The sequence below is a fragment of the Dipodomys spectabilis genome, unplaced genomic scaffold (assembly GCF_019054845.1).
Source record: "Dipodomys spectabilis isolate Male_0828 unplaced genomic scaffold, ASM1905484v1 ptg000004l, whole genome shotgun sequence".
NCBI lineage: Eukaryota > Metazoa > Chordata > Mammalia > Rodentia > Heteromyidae > Dipodomys > Dipodomys spectabilis.
Window position 1 is genome coordinate 1252496 of NW_024870681.1, and position 19329 is coordinate 1271824.

General features: G+C 37.2%; 1 protein-coding gene across 1 annotated transcript in view; it reads left to right on the forward strand.

Moving 5' to 3' along the window:
• The window catches only part of Ssh2 (slingshot protein phosphatase 2), a 220943-nt gene that overhangs the window by 57683 nt on the left and 143931 nt on the right, over window positions 1-19329 (forward strand). The window contains exon 2 of the mRNA XM_042690953.1: window positions 10143-10186. Within this exon, the coding sequence (XP_042546887.1) occupies window positions 10143-10186 (44 nt within the window). The remainder of the gene's footprint in view (window positions 1-10142; window positions 10187-19329) is intronic.

Sequence of the window (19329 nt, forward strand, 5' to 3'; positions counted from 1 at the left end):
GAGGAGCAACATGTTCTTATGAGCAGGGTAAACTAGCAATCTGTTATTTAACCTTTAAATTCTTTAATTTGTGTGCCTGTAAAAATAGAAAATTAAGGATATTTGTAAAGTATAACGAATGAATTTAAGGCATAATTGGATTCAAGTTTTCAATTTTTCAAAGCTTTTATTTAATGTGCTGATTTCATTCTTTTTTTTTTTTTTTTAATTTTTTGGTTGGTTGTGGGGCTTAAACTCTGGCCTTGGGCACTGTCCCTCAGCTCTTCAGCTCAAGGCGAGCACTCTACCGCTTGAGCCACAGTGCCACTTCCAGTTTTCTAGTGGTTTTATTGGAGATAAGAGTCTCACAGACTTTCCTGCCTGGACTGGCTTTGAACTGTGATCCTCAGATCTCAGCCTCTTGAGTAGCTAGGATTACAGGCGTGAGCCACCAGCACCTGGCTCTGATTTTATTCTTATAGAAGGCTTCTTTATGATGCTGTGAAAACAGCTGTTTACAATTCAACTTGTACTCTTTAAAAATCAGTTTGGCCACACTAATGGAAAGATACTTCTCTTTCAGTAGTTTCAGCAGGAGAATAGGACAAGTTGGTCCCCTGCAAGAAAATTATCATTATCATCAGAGGAGGAACTAATGGGAAAGGCAAAAGTAATATATATTCATTACAAATTTGAAGTTGTATAGTGTGTAGGTCTACAGACATAGTTGAATAGTCTTGTGAGAAAGGGACGAGAAGTGTCCCCAGTGAAAGAGAAGAAAGAAGTGGGCGAGAGTCCTTAACTTAGTTTCTCAATTTCTATGTAAATCATGATAACTTGAAACCCATGATGAAAAAATTTCAAGAGACTTCACAAGAAAGGTAATTTATAAGGTGGAAATTTAACAAGGATTAATTTAGCAAAGGAGGATAAAGTAAGAGAAATAGAAAAGAGAGTGAAAAGCATCTCTGGCCTGACATGGCGGGAGTACAGGGCCTCAAACTGATGGTCCTTATCCTAGTATATTTGTACCTTTTGAGGTGGAATCAGCTTGAACGCTTACTTAAACAGTGGTAACATCACCTAACAATTTCTAATCATTTTGCTAAATTCCCACACATGTAGACAATGCATTTAGGATAGGTCTGTGTTTTCCAAAATGCAGAAACTAGGGACTCAGGATGGGTATTAGTCAAATTATGGAGACAGTGAGTACAACATGTAGAGCATTCCATTCTGCTCAAGGAACTAGCTTATATTCTCAGACTATATTACTCATTTAGGGAGATGGTAATGGGAGGAATGCTTAGTGATTTTCAGCTTTATTTCCTGGTTGTCTTAATTTCTAAATCTGGCTAATCTTTTATTCTGAAACTGAATACCCAATACCCACCCATTCTACCCCATCATTTCTAATAGGAAGCTCTATTTTTGTTCACTTAGGTAAGCATCTCTTTCCTGTAGCCAAATGCTTCAAGGAAAATTGTTCCAATTCCAGACCATCAAATCTGATTAGACTGATAGGTCTACCTATTGTGACAGGTTGATGTACGCATGGCTATGCGATCAGATCTGGACAGTGAGGTGAGAAGGGAAGTTTAAGGAGCCAGAACACTTCTCAGACAATTTCCTTTGTACTGTAAAAGACACTGGGGAAAAACTGTTTTCCTAATCTGATAATTGTTGGCTATATATGTAATTAACTTTGATTGTAGTAGTTATATTGGAACCATATTAACCTAAGGTCAATGCTGATACAGTCAGGATGAGAAAAACTTGGTATCCTTAATAAAGTTTAGCCACTGAATTTCCTTGTGTTATCACGTACATGATACTTTTCCTTATTGTCCAAACCACTTGAAGGTATGTTTTTTACTACTTGAAACCAAAATATTATGAGAAATAAGTAGAGATATCTTGAGTTCCTCAGTCAGAAAAGCTCTTGGAAGGATATATTACAGAGATTTTAGGACCAACATCCAAATTCCCTAGCTTTCATAGGTCAGTTCTGGCCATTTACCCAACACACCAAATAAAGAGACAAGTAATGGTTTGAAGGGCAGAGAGAAAAGAGGTTTATTATGAGGCATAGGTATGCCACAGGAAGAGCAAAGTAAACAAAAGTTCAATCCATATTCCCTGTGCAGACATTTGCTTTAGGTTTAAGTAGGAGGAACAATTGGGGGCAGGTGGAGAGCTTTGTTCCTGTGGTTATAAGGTGGCAGCCATAGATGGTCTGATATAGCTTCTTGTCTCAGGATTGGCAAATTGCAATGTGTCATTGACAATAAGAGTAATTGATAGGAAGTGGCGCTGTGGCTCAAGTGGTAGAGCATGAGCCTTGAACTGAAGAGCTGAGGTACAGCGCCCAGGCCCAGAGTTCAAGCCCCACGACTGCACCAAAAAAAAAAAAAGAGTAATTGATGTCTGGCTGGTGGTCTTGGTATACTGTCCAATCTTTTTGGATCCCAAGATGACTGCAAATTGACTTCAGAGAGAATGGCTTAGTAAAAAGGACATAGGTATAAAATGGAGGCTGGGCTGGGTGTCAGTGGCTCATGTCTGTAAAGGAGGCTGGGACCTGGAGTATTGCAGTTCAAAGTCCAGGCAGAAAGGTTTGTCAAACTCTTTCTCTAAAATAACCAACAAATGCTGAGCTGGAGACATAGCTCAAGTAGTAGAACACCAACCAGTTAGGAGTTTATCGATCTTATTTTTTCCCTAAGAACCATGGCTTATTTATATAGTTTTTGTGTGTTTGTTTTTTAGTGGGTACTGGTCCTGAGGCTTGACCTTGGGGCCTGAGCACCATCACAGAGTTTTCGTGCGCAAGGCTAGTGTTCTACCACTCAAGTCACAGCTCCACTTCTGGTGGTTAATTGGAGATGAGTTTCATGAGGGGCTGGGAAGGTGGCTCAGTGGTAGAGTGCTTGCCTTGCATGCATGAGGCCCTGGGTTCGATTCCTCAGCACCACATAAGCAAAAAGAAAAAAGCCGGAAATGGTGCTGTGGCTCAAGTGGTAGAACGCTAGCCTTGAGCTGAAGAGCTGAGGGACAGCACCCAGGCCCAGAGTTCAGGCCCCACGACTAGACACCCCCACCCCCCCAAAAAAAAGAGTCTCATGAACTTCCCTGCCCAGGCTGGCTTTGAACCATGATCTTCAGACCTCAATCTCCTGAGTAGCTAGAATTGCAGGTGTGAGCAACCTTTGCCCAGCTTTATATAGTTTATTTGTCTCTCCATCTACTAGTTGTTTTTTTTTTTTTTTGGGGGGGGGGGGTCCTGTTGTGGGGCCTGAACTCTGGGCCTGGGCGCTGTCCCTCAGCTCTTCAGCTCAAGGCTAATGCTCTACCACTTGAGCTACAGCGCCACTTCCAGCTTTTTTTTTCTTTTTGCTTATGTGGTGCTGAGGAATCGAACCCAGGGCCTCATGCATGCAAGGCAAGCACTCTACCACTGAGCCACCTTCCCAGCCCGATCTACTAGTTTTGAATTTTGCTTGTTCTATTTTTTGAGAAGTCTAAGATCATCATGCTATTATTCATTTGTTTATTTATTTACTCATTTATTTATTTATTGCCAGTCCTGGGGCTTGAACTCAGGTCCTGGGCACTGTCCCTGAGCTTCTTGTGCTCAAGGTTAGCACTCTACCATTTGAGCGACAGCACCACTTCTGGCTTTTTCTGTTTATGTGGTACTGAGCAATTGAACTCAGGGCTTCATACATGCTAGGCAAGCACTCTACTACTAAAGCCACATTCCCAGCCCCTATTTATTATATATATTGTGTATAATATATAATTATAACATGTAATATATATGCACAAATGTAGACACTCCGTAAAGGTTTTTCTCAACACTGCTTTTGCTGTATACCAGAGGTTCTGATAGAATATCTTTTCATTTTCATTAAACTACAGAAACTTCTTTATTTCTCCCTTTATTTCTTCAGTGACCCACCCACATGTCACTCAACAATGTGTTGTTCAGTCTCCAAATGGGTTTTTTGTTTTGGGGTGGTTTTTTGTTTTTTGTTGGTTATGGGGCTTGAATTTAAGGCCTGGAAACTGTCCCTCTGCCATTTTGTGCAAGGCTAGCACTCTACAACTTGAGCCACAGCACCGCTTCTGGCTTTTGAGTGGTTAATTGGAGAGAAAGAGTCTCATGGGGACTTTTCTGCCTGGGCTGACTTTGAACTGTGATCCTCAAATCTCAGCCTCCTGAGTAGCTAGGATTATAGGTGTGAGTCACCAGCACCCAGCCAGTTCCATATGTTTTAAATATTTTCTGTAATTATCTTATGCCATAGAGATCTAATTCAATTTATTATGGCCTAATAGGTTAGGATATGATCTATTTTGGAGAAAGTTCCATGTAGACAGGTTGTTTCCTGTAGTGTATAACTTTCATTAATTGTTCCCAGTATGCTTTTATTTAAATAGAAAAAATTTTATTTTAGTCTTCAGTGAAGTAGAAGTAAAGCATTTCATTTTCTCACTATTGTTCAATGGCACTTTTTTTTCAGTTACAAAAGCAACTTAATATAAATTGTCTTTTGAGGAAAAAATATTAGGCTCATTGACATCTCTCCCAAACTCATTTTTATAAGCAGAAATATTTGTTCACCATTAATATCAACATAACAGTACAGCTTAGTTGCAATCACTTTGCAAATGTGATTAGGAAGTCAAGATTAGACTTGTTTTATTAATGATAAATATGGCTAATGTTAGGGCCCACTGTGATCTTCTGGAAGAATATATTACTAATAGATAACACAGAATAATTAGCAGACTAATATAACTGTATCATCCATAGACTTTGGTGGTAATTAAGTTTATCTGAATTCTAATGACCTTATATATATATATTTTAACTCCTTAAGGACAGCAGAAGAAAAGGATTGTACTGAAAAGTTGATTGTAGTGTTTTCTTCTCTCCTAAGCTGTTAACTGATGTATGTGTGTTTGGGAGTGTACATCACTAATGTTTCCTCAAATTTAGGATATCTTTTTATTGTCTTGTTTGGGGTTTTGCCTTTGATACAGTCTCACTATATAAACAGTTTTGACTCCAATTTGTGATCTTTCTACTGTAGTCTCTTCAGTATTGGAATTACAGATGTATACTACCATGCCCTGTCAAGAGCATAAATGTTCTCTAAAGCTATATCAAGATTTAAAATTCAGCCAGGTGCCTGTATAATTCTAGCTGCTCAGGAGGCTGAGATCTAAGGATTGTGGTTTGAAGCCAACTAGGATAAGAAAGTCTGTGAGACCCTTATCTACAACTAACCACCCTAATAAAGTCATTCCAGAGTTCATTTGGAATAATAAGTGGATGCAATTGCATACTTTAAAAATTAAAAGGTGAATAGGGTGCTGGTGGCTCATGCCTGTAATCCTAGCTACTAAGGAGGCTGAGATCTGAGGATCAAGGTTCAAAGCCAGCCCAGGCAAGAAAGTCCGTGAGACTCTTATCTCCAATAAACCACTCAGAAAACCGGAAGTGGTGCTGTGGCTCAAGTGGTAGAGCACTAGCCTTAAGCTGAAGAGCTGAGGGACAGAGCCCAGGCCCAGAGTTCAAACTCCACAACTGACCAAATAAATAAATAAAATGTGACATGGGGCACTGGTGGCTCACACCTTTAATCCTAGCTACTAGGAGGCTGAGATCTGAGGATCACTTAGCCTGGGCAGGATAGTTCATGAGACCTTATCTCCAATTAACCACCAAAAAGCCAAAAGTGGAGCTGTGGCTCAAGTGGTAGAATGCTAGCCTTGAGCAAAAAGACTCAGGAACAGTGCTTAGATCCTGAGTTTAAGCCCCAGGATTGACACACACAAAAAAAAAAGATGAAATTTTTATAGTCAAATATTAGAAACAACTATGATACAGTAATAGATGGAATGATGCTAGTACAAGAAATAAATCAATGTACAACTGGGAAGCCCAGAAATTGACCCAAGATGTTTAACATATAACTAATGTGCATGTAAAGTCAGTGAAAGGAATAGGTCAAACCAGATAGTGCCAAAATAACTAATTTATTAAATTTTTACTCTTTAAGATAAAAATTAAAATAAAGTTAGATAGCTTTATCTTAAACCACACACTAATTATGAATTAATGAACTAAAGTTTTAGGACACTTATTTTAATAGATAGGTTAAAAATAGAAACAATAAAGAAAGATTGCGGATAAGGAAGAGAATAGTGATTTATCTCATTAATTTATCACTGTTGCACAGTTTAACACATTGCTCCATTATCTCTGTTTCCATCAGAATTCTGTTGTGCAAATCTCTAAAATGATTGCCTAATCATGTGGGATGGCTATGACTATGAATATACTTCTTATGTGAGGAATTATAACTATCTAGATATATATATATATATATATATATATATATATATATTTGGGGGGGGGGGGTCCAGTCGTGGGGCCTGAACTCTGGGGCTGGGCGCTGTCCCTCAGCTCTTTAGCTCAAGGCTAGCGCTCTACCACTTGAGCCACAGCGCCACTTCCAGCTTTTTTCTTTTTGCTTATGTGGTGCTGAGGAATCCAACCCAGGGCCTCATGCATGCAAGGCAAGCGCTCTACCACTGATCCACCTTCCCAGCCCGTCTAGTTATATTTTAAATAATACATAGTAAACAGTGTTTAAAAGCTGAGTTCACAACACTATAGAGAATGGAAAATGTTTGATGACTCTCTCCCAAAATACTTGTGTTGATGTTGTTGTTTATTTTCTGGCAGTTTTTGTACACAGTTTTTGTCTTCAAGCTTATAATCTATAGACCAACAAGTAAACAGGCAGTGCAAGAACTACCATACTAGAGAACCATAGAAGAAGATGGCCTGATTTATTGGAGATAATACAGGAATTTCAATATAGGAAAATTCACTTGCTGTTGAAGTACCTAATGTCTGAAACTAAGTGGTCTCATTTTTCCAAAGCATGGGAGAAAGAAAATTTTTGTGATACTAGTATTGATGGAAGTGAATGAAAAAGAGTTGGGCATGGTTGTACATCCTTATAAATCCCAGCACATAGAGAATTGCAAGTTCAAGGCTAGCCTGGGTAACATAGCATGACCCTGTCTCAAAACAAAAAGCAGTAGAAAACTCTTTCCAACTAATGTCATAAAGTCAGCCTATTAAATAGAATTTGTCTGGCATCTTTAATGGCAGAAAGATGGCAAGCAATCAAAGCAGATAATGTATAGTACTTTGCAAAATCTAGCCTTACGGCTCCAAAAAATTTCTTAAAAAAAAAATGCTTTTTATTTAGGTCTCCATGTTGTGCCCTGATTAGTAAGACTGAAGACTTCTACCAACTCCCTCACCCCATATGACAGCTCCTCAATCTGCTGAGACAAATATATACATCAGACTCTTTCTTGGTTGATTCACCTAAAGGGAAAAATATGAGTCCTTAAGACTGAGTACTTCCTCAGTTCACCAAAAGGAAATGAAAAACCTAGATTGAAATCATGGTCCAGATATATACATAGGTACTTGTTGGATGATGTTTAAGATGTGCCAGATGGGTGGGGGAGATTGAGCTAAGTAGTCAGTAAACAGTGCTGCTATTGGCATTCCAGGTATGCCTGTCCTATATGAGCACATGTCTGACAGCTGAGCCAGATTCCTAAACTCCAGTGCTCCATTTTGCAATTTAGAAGCATTATATACCACAGAAAGATTTCTGTGAAAGACATCTGATAACTAGGGCTCTTTAGCAAGGTTTAAGGCATCAATAATGGTCTTTAAACAATAACAATGTATGTTTTCTCTTGATATTTTCTGTGGATGTAATGCTTTCTGCAGTTCAAGTGGTAAGCTTTGACTTGTCTGCCCTCTACTGGAGATCTGTGCTGCTAAATACCACTGTCCTTTAGTTTTTCCATTCAAGGATGGCATTCTACCAGTTGAGCCACATCTTTACTTCTGGTTCTTTACTGGCTAATTAGAGATAAGAATCTAACCAACTTTGCTGCCTGGGCTGGTTTTGAACTGTGATCCTCAGATTTCATCTCCCTGAGTAGCCAGAATTATAGGTGTGAGCCACCAGAGCCAGGCTTATGTATTAATTTTTAATAGAAAAAATGTAGTGGAGCCAGGCGCCGGTGGTTCACACCTGTAATCCTAGCTACTCAGGAGTCTGGGATCTGAGGATCAAGGTTCAAAGCCAGCCAGGGCAGGGAAGTCCATGAGACTCTTACCTCCAATTACCCACCAGAAAACCAGAAGTGGCGCTGTGGCTCAAGTGGTAGAGCCTAGCCTGGAGCTGAAGAGCTATGGGAAGGCCCAGAGTTCAAGCCCCACGACTGACAAAAAAAAAAAAAAAAAAAATCACTAGATGGTACACTCAAGATTGTATGTTTCATTGTTTATATGTTTTACTTTTAAAAAATAAATACTGCTGTGTATGCCAAGTAGGGCAAAAGTGATGGTAAAAACAAATATGAAATGTCAAGAAGCAAGTTTAAAGAGAAAGCTTCTCAGTGTCATTAACTCTATCATCTTTTCTACTTCTCTTTCATATCAATTTTTTTGTCTCTGTGGAGATAGGTATAATATATAATATGTACTAGTTTCTAAACTAGGCCACAGAGAAGTAAATGATATGATTTCTAGTGAATTGGAAGGTAGTATATTATTTAATTAATTCTAGCTTCACTTATATGCAGTTTCCTTGGATAACTTAATTTCTTTTGCAAATTTTTTTTTCTTCACCTGTAAAACAGTCATTGAGTCTAAGCTGTCATAACTTATAGACTTCTTAGAGCTGGCCATGTCTGTGTACACCTGTAACCCCAATAATTGGAGGCAGGAGGATTTAAGGCCAGCCTAGGCTAGATAATAGTAAAACTCAAGAAAAACAGACAGACATTTTAAACAGGGAAAAAAGACTTAAATTTATGTGCCACCATAAAAAAAAGAAATATTGCAGTTAAACTATGGTTCAGGGCTGGGGGTATGGCTCAAATGGTAGAATACCTGCCAACCAAACCTAGGGTCCTGAATTCAAACATCAATACCACACAAAAAATAACTGTGATTAAGTGCTTTTTTTATTATATTGATTTATCATTTTTGTGTGTTAATTAAAATTATTAAAATTCCTCTGAGTTTATAATGTACTTATATGGTGTATACAGTGCCTGATACGTTTTAAGCACTTAGAAAATTATGTTTAAGGTGCTGATGATTTTTATCTTGAGTACTTGAAAGTCATGCTCATTGTTTAGGTTAATGTTTAGGGAATCTGGATCATAAGCCATTTTATGATATTTATTGGTAATAGTCTGAATGCCTACGTTTTCTTTTCTTTTTTTCCTAATACTAGTATTGGGACTTGAACTCAGGGCTTGGATGCTGTTCCTGAGCTTTTTTGCTCAAGGCTAGCTCTCTTGAGAGCTTGAGCCACAGCTCCATTTCTGGCTTTTTGGTGATTAATTGGAGATAAGAGTCTCACAGATTTTTCTACCTGGGGCTGGCTTCAAGCCATGATACTCAGATCTCAGCCACCTGAGTAGTTAAGATTATAGGTGTGAGCCACTGGTACCCATCAGTTCCCACTTATTTTAAAGTTAAGATCATATAACAGCACACAACATGTTGGTTTTCAGAGCCAATTGTTTTCATATGTAACATTTTGTTATCAATGAAATTTGTTTGTAAACTGCTCTTGATATTTTCTTTTTTTTTCTTTTTTGTCAGTCATGGGGCTTGAACTTTGGGCTTGGGAGCTTTCCTTGCACTATTCAGCTCAAAGTGAGCACTCTAGCACTTGAGCCACAGTGCCATTTCTGGTTTTCTGATGGTTTATTGGAGATAAGAGTCTCACAGACTTTCCTGCCCGGGCTGGCTTTGAACTGCGATCCTCAGATCCCAGCCTCCTGAGTAACTAGTATTACAGGCGTGAGCCACTGGCACCCAGCTGCTGTTGATATTTTCTCTAGGAATAAGTTCTGTTTCAACCTCCTGATGTAACAAATCATTTTTAATAAAGAATTTTTAGTTTAAATGCACAGCAACATGAATGAGATATTTCTATATATAAAGTTCAGTAAAATTTCATTGGTGATATTGTGATATGAGACTTAGTTTTAATTTTTTCTTTTTCTTTTTTGTTTATTTTCTGTTTATACAGGAGGCAGACAGTGGGGAAGAAGAATGCCGGTCACAGCCCAGGAGGTTTGTCATATATCCTACAGCATTTTTATAGTTATTGATTTTTCTCTCTAAATCTTTAGTTTTATTAGATGTTTATCTATTTCCACTGATCTTTCAAAAACTGGAACTACTTTAAGAATTAAGTTACTTGGAATTTTCTTTTATTTGGAACAAGTAAACAAGCCATTTGTATACTGTGAACATTCATCTTTTACTGAAGCTCTGATGAATGTTGCTCTGCCTCATTGGAAAAGATACTGAATTCCTTTCAGGGGCCAGTCATTTTGCTCAATGCAAAATGATGATGATGATGATGATGATGATGATGATGATGATGATGATGATAACAATCTGGGGAGAAAAATAAAAGCATCATTATTACAGTGACTCCCACCTGTAATAATTCCAGCCAGGAAGAAGATGGGGGAGGATCCTCGTTGGAGGCTAGCCTAGACAAAGAGGTAGTGACACCCAATCTCAATCAATAAACTGGGTAGGGTTGCATCTATTTATGACCCCAGCAATGTGGGTAGGAAGATTGCCCCCAGCAAGAACGCTGCATCTCACCTGAGAAATAATGAAAGCTTAGCAAGCACAAGGCTCATGAGCTCACACTCAGTAGTACCAGAAGGTGGAGGTGGGGAATTCAAATTGTTCAAAAGGACTTTAAATGGTAGAATATTTTCAAAAGATGCAGAAAGGCTAATTTTGTCTGTTTTCAACAATCTCTGAGGAAAAAAAGCAAATTTTTCTTACCTTTTAGGAAAATATCAACTGAAGAATATGTTACCCTTCAGTTTTATACATGTTTATCATTCATTTTGTTGTTTCAAGGGTGCCAATGATTCCTGCCATTGAAAGAAAATTATGAGAGAAATCTAGGAAGTGTAAAATTAACATTTTTGGAGCCAAGTGGTAGAGCACTTTCCTGGCATGTGTAGGTTCAGTCCCAGCACCACAAAACAATGATACATTTCTGTCATGCCATTTAAATGTTTTTATTTCCTTCTTTCCTTTCCTCTCTCCTTCCTTCCTCTTTTTCTTTTTTGAAACAGGGTTTCTGTATGTAGCCCAACATAATTTACATAGTTTTAAAAAGCAACTTCCAGCTGAATGTGGTGGTGTATACCTATTATCCAAGCATTCAGGAGACTGAGGCAGAAAGGTCTTAAGTTTGAAGCCAATAGTGAGACTCTATCCCAAACAAAACAAAACAAAAAAGTTACTGTCTCACAAAAGAAATATCCCTGGAAGTCCTATGTCACAAAAGAAATAGCCCTGGAAGTCCTATGGTCATTTAAATACAAAGCAAATTAATATCCTCTGAATCCAATGAAATGCGACATTCTGAATGGCATACAGAATGGATACAATGAGAATGCTCATTATAAAGTGGCTAGCTAAAGGAAATGCTTCCTTAATGTTTAGTTAGCAGATATTTGTTAATCCATATCCTCCTCTTCTAGACTACAACTGGAAAAAAATACTTCCTTTTCTAAACTAGTACAGCTATTCTGGACTGCAGTCTAGAAGTTCCTCAAAAAACTACATATAGGGGTTTAAGGGGTGGCTCAGTTGGTTTAGAGTGCTAGCCAATGAGCCAAAGTGTCAGGTACCCAGTTCGAGTACTGGTCTCCCATGTAAAAACAGCAGGAAAACTAAGTATAGATCTTCCCTGTGACCCAGCTATACCACTCCTGGCCATCTACTCCTGGCCATCACAAGCCAGGAAACTGTAAAGACACTTGGACATCTGCTTGCCTTGCATGCATGAGGCCCTGGGTTTGATTCCTCAGCACCACACAAGCAGAAAAGGCTGGAAGAGGCATTGTGGCTCAAGTGGTAGAGCATTAACCTTGACCTGAAGAGCTGAGGGACAGCACCCAGGCCCAGAGTTCAAGCCCCACGACCGACAAAAAAAAAAAGACATTTGCACATCCATGTTCATTGCTGCAGTGTTCACAATAGCCAAATTATAGAGACAGCCCAGATTCCCTACAGTAGATAAGTGGATCAAAAAATGTGTTACCTAAGCCAGGCACCGGTGGCTCACGCCTGTAATCCTAGCTACTCAGGATGCTGAGTTCTGAGAATCACGGTTCAAAGCCAGCCTGGGCAGGAAAGTCCAATTAACCACCAGAAAACTGAAAGTGGCTCTGTGGCTCAAGTGGTAGAGTGCTAGCCTTGAGCTGAAGAGCTCAGGGACAGAGCCCAGGCCCAGAATTCAAGTCCCATAACAACAACAAAAAAAAAGTGGTACCTATACACAATGGATTTTACACAGCCATTAAAAAGAATAATATTATACCAATTGCGGGGAATTTGATGGACCTAGAACAAATCATGTTGTGAGGTAAGCCATGCTCAGAGACCCAAAGGGCACATTTTTTTTCATATGTGGAACCTAGATCTAAAATACATTGCAACATGATAAATTATACAGGACTCTAGGCATTCACCCACAGGGAGACCAAAAGAGGATACTTTTAGCAGAGGAACACAGAGGTGCAATGCTTTATGTGCTTCTGCTCATATGAAATAATATTTATCGAAATGAACTCCAGGAAATGAGAACAAGAGATTTTTCTCTGTTGCTTTTTTTTTTGTTTTCTTTTTGTCTTGTTTATCTATTTTGTCTTGTTTGTTTGTCTATTTTGGGGAAGGTAAGAGGGGCACAGAAATAGAGGGACAAATGGTGAACAATTGTAGTAGTGGTACTAACTAAACACTAAGTTGAAAATGAACTATACAACTTGGGGGTGGGGAAAAGAAGGAGGGAAAAGACAGAAAGGGAAGTGGTGACACTGTCCAAAAAGAAATGTACTCTTTGCCTGACATATGTAACTGTAACCCTTCTATACATCACCTTTATAATAAGAATTTTAAAAACTTTTTAAATACTTCCTCTTCACCAATAACCAAGATTATTGATAATATTTTTTCAGTCTTGTCACATAAATTTTGATTTAAAGTTTACTTTCTCATTTTCTATTAGGGAAGATCTGGCAGTAAAATCTTATTTGATATAGGCTTAAGAGGTAGAAACAACCAAAATTTTACCAAGCATCCTAATCATATTTTTATGAGAATGAAGAAAGAATTCCAAAGGAGTCTTAGTTTCTTACTAGGCCAAACTTAAATGTCTCTGCATTAATTTCAAGTTTTATGTTTTGTCTTGTCATCCCTTGGAACTTTTTCTGAAAAGTTACACAATGATGAAGCAATGAAAATGTTCTCTTATTCATAGCACTGAACTGACAAGCTAAAGGATGTTTTTGAAAATTGTTGACAGTAATTCAATAATATAATAAGCAGAGGACTTTTACAAGAAAAGGATTGCTATAAAAATTAGAAATAAAAACCTACTAGCACCCATTTTATATATTCAATTTCTTGTATTCAATGTATTTAGTCAGACTCAAAGAAATGCTTTTACCTAGCAATTGAATGCCCCTTGTAGCTAAATAGTGTGTAAGAAGATGGATTTTTTTGTATATATTTGACCATTGATGATCATACTGACATTCATATCACTTACTACAGAATAAACCAGAACTGAGTCTTTTCATTAGACATGCCAGGACTCATTTTGTCAGTTTGTGGGCTCAAATGTGATTTGTAACAGGAAATTGAATAGTAGGAAGAATGTTAGAACTAAAAAGCCAGCTGAATTTTTTTAAAAAGCTCTGATAATTTCCTATTTTAACTAAATATTATTTATTGGGAAAATTATATGTTAAATATAATCTGTTAATATGATTATATCAAATTTGATGCCTTTGAAAACCAGTGTTCACAAGCAGCAATGACAAGAACAAAACTGATAAATTAAGCTACATTAAATTTTTAAGTTTCCCAACAAGAAATGTACTCATTACCTTACTCATGTAACTGTAAACCCTCTGTATAGCATCTTTACAATAAAATAATTTTTTAAATTAAGTTTTTACCAGAAAACTGGAAGTGGTGCTGTGGCTTAAGTGGTAGAGCGCTAGCCTTGGGCTGAAGAGCTGAGGGACAGCGCCCAGGCCCAGAGTTCAAGCCCCATGACCAACAACAACAAAAAAATAAGATTCTGTCCATCAAAGGACACAATCAACAAAGTACTACAAAATGGGAGAAAATCATATAGCTGACAAGACTCATATATGATATATACCATATATCATATACATATACATATATTTATACATACATTATCACTTGAGCTACAGTTCCATTTCTGACTTCTTGTTGATTAACTGGTGATAAGAATCTGACAGACTTTCCTGCCTGGGCTGGCTTCGAATTATGATTCTCAGATCCCAGCCTCCTGAGTATCTAGGATTACAGGTATAAGCCATTGGCACCCAGCTTTATTTTTTATTTATTTTATTTTATTTTTAGTTTTTAAGACTAGTTTCTTTCTCTTGAGTTATTTTTCATGGGCATAAAGAAGTACTTACCATCTGCTGGAACAGTACTACATCTTTGAAAACTTGATCTTCTCCAAGGTGCTTTAAACATAGCAGTGAAAACAAAATTTACAGTAGAGTGGAAAGAGAGAGAGCAATGTGTGCCAGAAGTGTCTCAGAAAAACTCTTGGAAAAGTTTTGGTCTTGCAAGAGTGGAATTTATATATAGGAGAACAGAAGAAAAGGGAGGAGGGCGGGAAAGTATATGAGTATCTTAAGAAGTTTAGAAGCAGGTGCTAATGTACTTAGAGCCAGTAAGAAAACAATTGTCTATTTCTTAAAAACAGAGTTCTGATTTGGTAGACTTATGTTTATTGTGAGAGCCATAAAGAGAGTTTACCAGTGCCATAGGATATGAGGGGATGGAAGGAAAACTATTTAGAAAACTGTTGGAGTAGGCAAATGGCTAGTCCTCATCTGAGAGTAGTTTGAGGACAGGGACTGCATCTTACCTGGTATCCACAGACACTCAGAAAATGATGAATTATTAAATGAAGCAGAACTTACATGTATTTAAAACTGGCAATAAGAGCCAAGAGCATGGCTCAACTACTGCCAAACAAGTACAAGGTTCTGATCAGACTCCAAGATTGTATCCCCCACCAAATGGCTCCAACTAATCAAACTGAAGTTGCTATTGGTCTTCCTGAAGTTTGATGTTACTTCCTAATTTGTGATTTTCTCTGTTCCAAGAGAACAGACTGCTTTTTATAAATAATGTCTGTGCATGGCCACCAGAGGGTGCAGTAAACTTTCTCGTCCTCTTGAGTTCTGATAGTACAAAATTAATCTGGTATGGAAAGTGCACATTTTTAAAGAATCTTTTCCTAGCTGCTTGACAGCATTAAGCATTTTCATTTCATTGAAATGCTTTTTGTTTCTGAAGAATGTGTTCACAGAACTTCTTTATATTTTTTCTGGCATTTTCTACTTCTATGAAGTATTCCTATGAAAGACATACTTCTTAATTTGAAAGACACATCTAATTATCACAGTCATAATGAAACTAGGTATATCCTTTAAAGATAAATAATGTTACTCTTCCCTGAGATGTTATTCTTTGTGGTATAAGAAAAAGGAAAGAGGGGCTGGGAAGGTGGCTCAGTAGAGCGCTTGCCTTGCATGCCTGGGGCCCAGGGTTCAATTCCTCGGCACCACATAAGAAAAAAGAAAAAAGCCAAAAGTGGCACTGTGGCTCAAGTGGTAGAGTGCTAGCCTTGAGCTGAAGAGCTGAAGGACAGCGCCCAGGCCCAGAGTTCAGGCCCCACGACCAAACACCCCCCCCCCCCCCAAAAAGAAAAAAGGAAGGAAGGAAGGAAGGGGAGGTAAACATTGAAAGAAAAGAAAAGGTAAATGTCTTCCAATTTTTTATCTTATCACCCTAACTTTTGGGAAATTTGTTTTCCTATATTCTGAAAATCAACTGCCTAGCAAGCATGAGACCTAGATTTTAAATTTCAGTACTACCTAAAAAGGGAGTGGTGGTGCTAGAGGCATAGCTCAAGTGGCAGAGCGCCTGATTATAATCTTAAAAAATTCAAATATAAGTGTCACTGCTAATTATTTCATAGTTACCAAATCCACTTTATTGGCATGATTTATGACTGAATTCTTACATACTTACATGCTGAAGGGGAGAATGTATAATACTTTCTTTTAACTAGACTTTCTGATTACCAAGGCTAAGGTTTATAAGAAAATCTAAGTAAGAAATTCCTCTAACCGAATTCCTCCACTAGCAATTCATAGGTATAAATTACCTAATTAATTTACTAAGTGAGGAAGTGATAAATATGTGAAATGAGTCTAAGGAAGCTTCAATAAGACATCATACAGCTTTAAAAGTAATTCATGATGGCTCACCTCTGTAATCCTAGCTTCTCAGGAGTCTGAAATCAAAGGATCCTTGTTTGAGCAGAAAAGTCCAAAAGATTCCATTTCTAATTAGGCAGCTAAATGGCTAAGTGGTTGAGTGCCAGCCATGAGAAAATAAAGCCCTGAGTTCAAGCCATAGTACTAGCATCCACCAAGAAAAGTAATTCATAATTGGACAATTAGTTGTTGTTGTTGCTTATGAGATCTCCCTATTATGTTGCCCAGCCTAGTCTAGAACTCTGGTCTCAAATGATCTCGTCTTAGTCTCCCAAATACTGGATATACAGGCACATATTATCATGCCAGCTAGATTATTTCTGTTGCCTTCTCCCAAAATGATTTTCATAATTGAATGAAAGGTGATTTTTAAAAATTTCATACTAACAGCAATCAGTGATCTGTCTTTTTTGTTTGTTTTTCAAGCTTATGATTTGAATTCAAGGCTCACTCTATTTGTTTGCTCATGGCTGACATTCTACTAAGTTTCCTGCCTAGCTTTTAGCTAGTTAGAGATGGAGTCTCTTAAATTTTTCTGCCTGGGATGGTTTTGACCTTAGTCCTTCAGATCTCAATCTCCTGAGTAACTAGGATTACAGGGTAAACTACCAGAACCTGTCATGTCCATCCTTCTTACCTTCTCTATTTTCCCACCCAAACCCCCAAATTAGAATCTCACCTTCCTCCAAGAAGTATCAGGGCACTTTAAAAAAAATTGACAAAATATATACTTTTCTTCTTGTTCACTACAAATTATTTGTTTTGGATAAAAGACTTAAGAGGCTATTAGGAAAAGTTTATTATGAATACTTATTTCAACATTAGGAAGTTCAGGATAAGGTCAGGTTTTTTTTTCTCTTAATATTCTTATGTTTATGGGCTTAAGAACTCTTTATATGCTGGATTTTTGTTACTCTGAAACATATATGTATGTCTGTATCCTTGTTTATGTTTTAAATATATTTTAAAGAAAACAGTCATTCCAGAAATATTTCCTATTGTAGCCCAAAAGGACTCTCAAGTTTCTAGGATTTTCATCACCTTAACATTCATATTTAAATATCTTAAAAGATGGTAAGACATCTGATGGAGAATTTTCACAAAGTAAAGTTAAAGAACATATAATAAAACAAAGATGTTGGATGTTCTTTGTAAAATATTGGTCAAAAGAAAATATAGTCAAATTGTTTACCATATTTCATCGGGTCATTAAAAAACTATTTCTGGGGGGAAAAACAATTTCCAAGGTAAATATAAAAATTATTCTAGAATGGCATATGTTCTTTAAAATGGGATTACATAGAAAATGCATATAAATTAAAGGTATATAAATATTTTTCTATCAAGCTCTGTAATTGTAAGGAATATTATCAGATTCTTAAAATCTTCATTGTAGTGTTAGTTTTGTGAATAAAACTCAGTTTTATTTTATCCTTCCTGTCCAGTTAGGTCAGACTCCAAATCTACAGTGTTGATTTTTTTATACACATAAGAGAGGTCAACAAAGGAAATCTGGATGTCCAATAGTGTAATCATTGCACAGATGTCAGCAACATGTAGAAAACAGCAATGAGCTAATGAGCTAAGAGTAACAAGACCTGATTTTAGATCTGTCTCACTTCATTCTATGCTAAATATCTTGCTCATTTGTAAAATGGGGAGAGCACCTGCCTATCTATCCTATAATATTATTATGATGTAAAATATCTATAAGAAAGCTTTAACAAATATGAGGTACCAAACATGAAGGCAAAGATATAAAATGAGGGAGAATGCTGAAAGGGGTGATATTAGTCAAGATGCATTGTACCTATGAACTAAATTGTTGAATAGTAATTCTTTTTTACAACCAAGGATAATAAATATATAATTTTAAAAAGATACAAAGTGATGGTACTTTCACTGTTAATTGTCTAAATTGTTTTCCACTTTCATTAACTCATAGCCCAGTTCTTATAACTTTGTGCTACAATCAATACTCCTTATTTCATACAGTATTAAAACCATTTGCTGAGGAAAAAGAAGGAATTTTATTATGGGACTTTAAGGTACTATATATTTTTTCTTTTTCTTTTTCTTTTTTTTTTGGTTGTTGTTGGTCATGGTGGCTTGAACTCTGGGCCTGGGCACTGTCCTTGAGCACTTCAACTCAAGGCGAGTGCTCTACCACTTGAGCCACAGCACCGCTTCCTAAGGTACTATATTTAGTACAAATCTAGTGTTGAATTAGAAATGGAAGATTCCTATCTCTGGATCAGTAGGTAAAATCTGATTTAACCTAGGTTAGTTCTTAAAATCAGAGCCATTGGATGCCATTTAGAAAACCTTGTTTAAAGATATTGATCATCTTGATTTATTAATTCAATGAATATTTATTAAGCAAAGATCATGTAATTAGTTCTATACTCATTCCTATTCTATTGTCCTGAAGCAAAAGAATATATTAAGAAACATAACTAATAGTTCAAGTGTTGCTTTTTTGCTGGGAATTTCCCCAACCAAGCAATCATTTGGAGAGAGAAAAGGACCTTCATCAATTACCTAGCCCATTGTTAAAACAGATGTTCTAATGAAAAATCAAACAGTCAAGAAATTTAGGAACAGTTTGAAACATGATTTGTTTTTTAGTACCCATTCTAGGGCTTGAACTCAGCCTGGCACGGTCTCTGAGCTTTTATGTTGAAGGCTAATGCTCTACCACTTGAGCCAGCTTTTTGTAGTTTATAGGAGTTAAAGAGTTTCACAGACTTTACTGCTCAGCTTGGCTTTTAACTGTGATCCTCGGATCTCAGCTTCCTGAGTAGCTAAGATTACAGGTGTGAGCCACTGGTGCCCAAT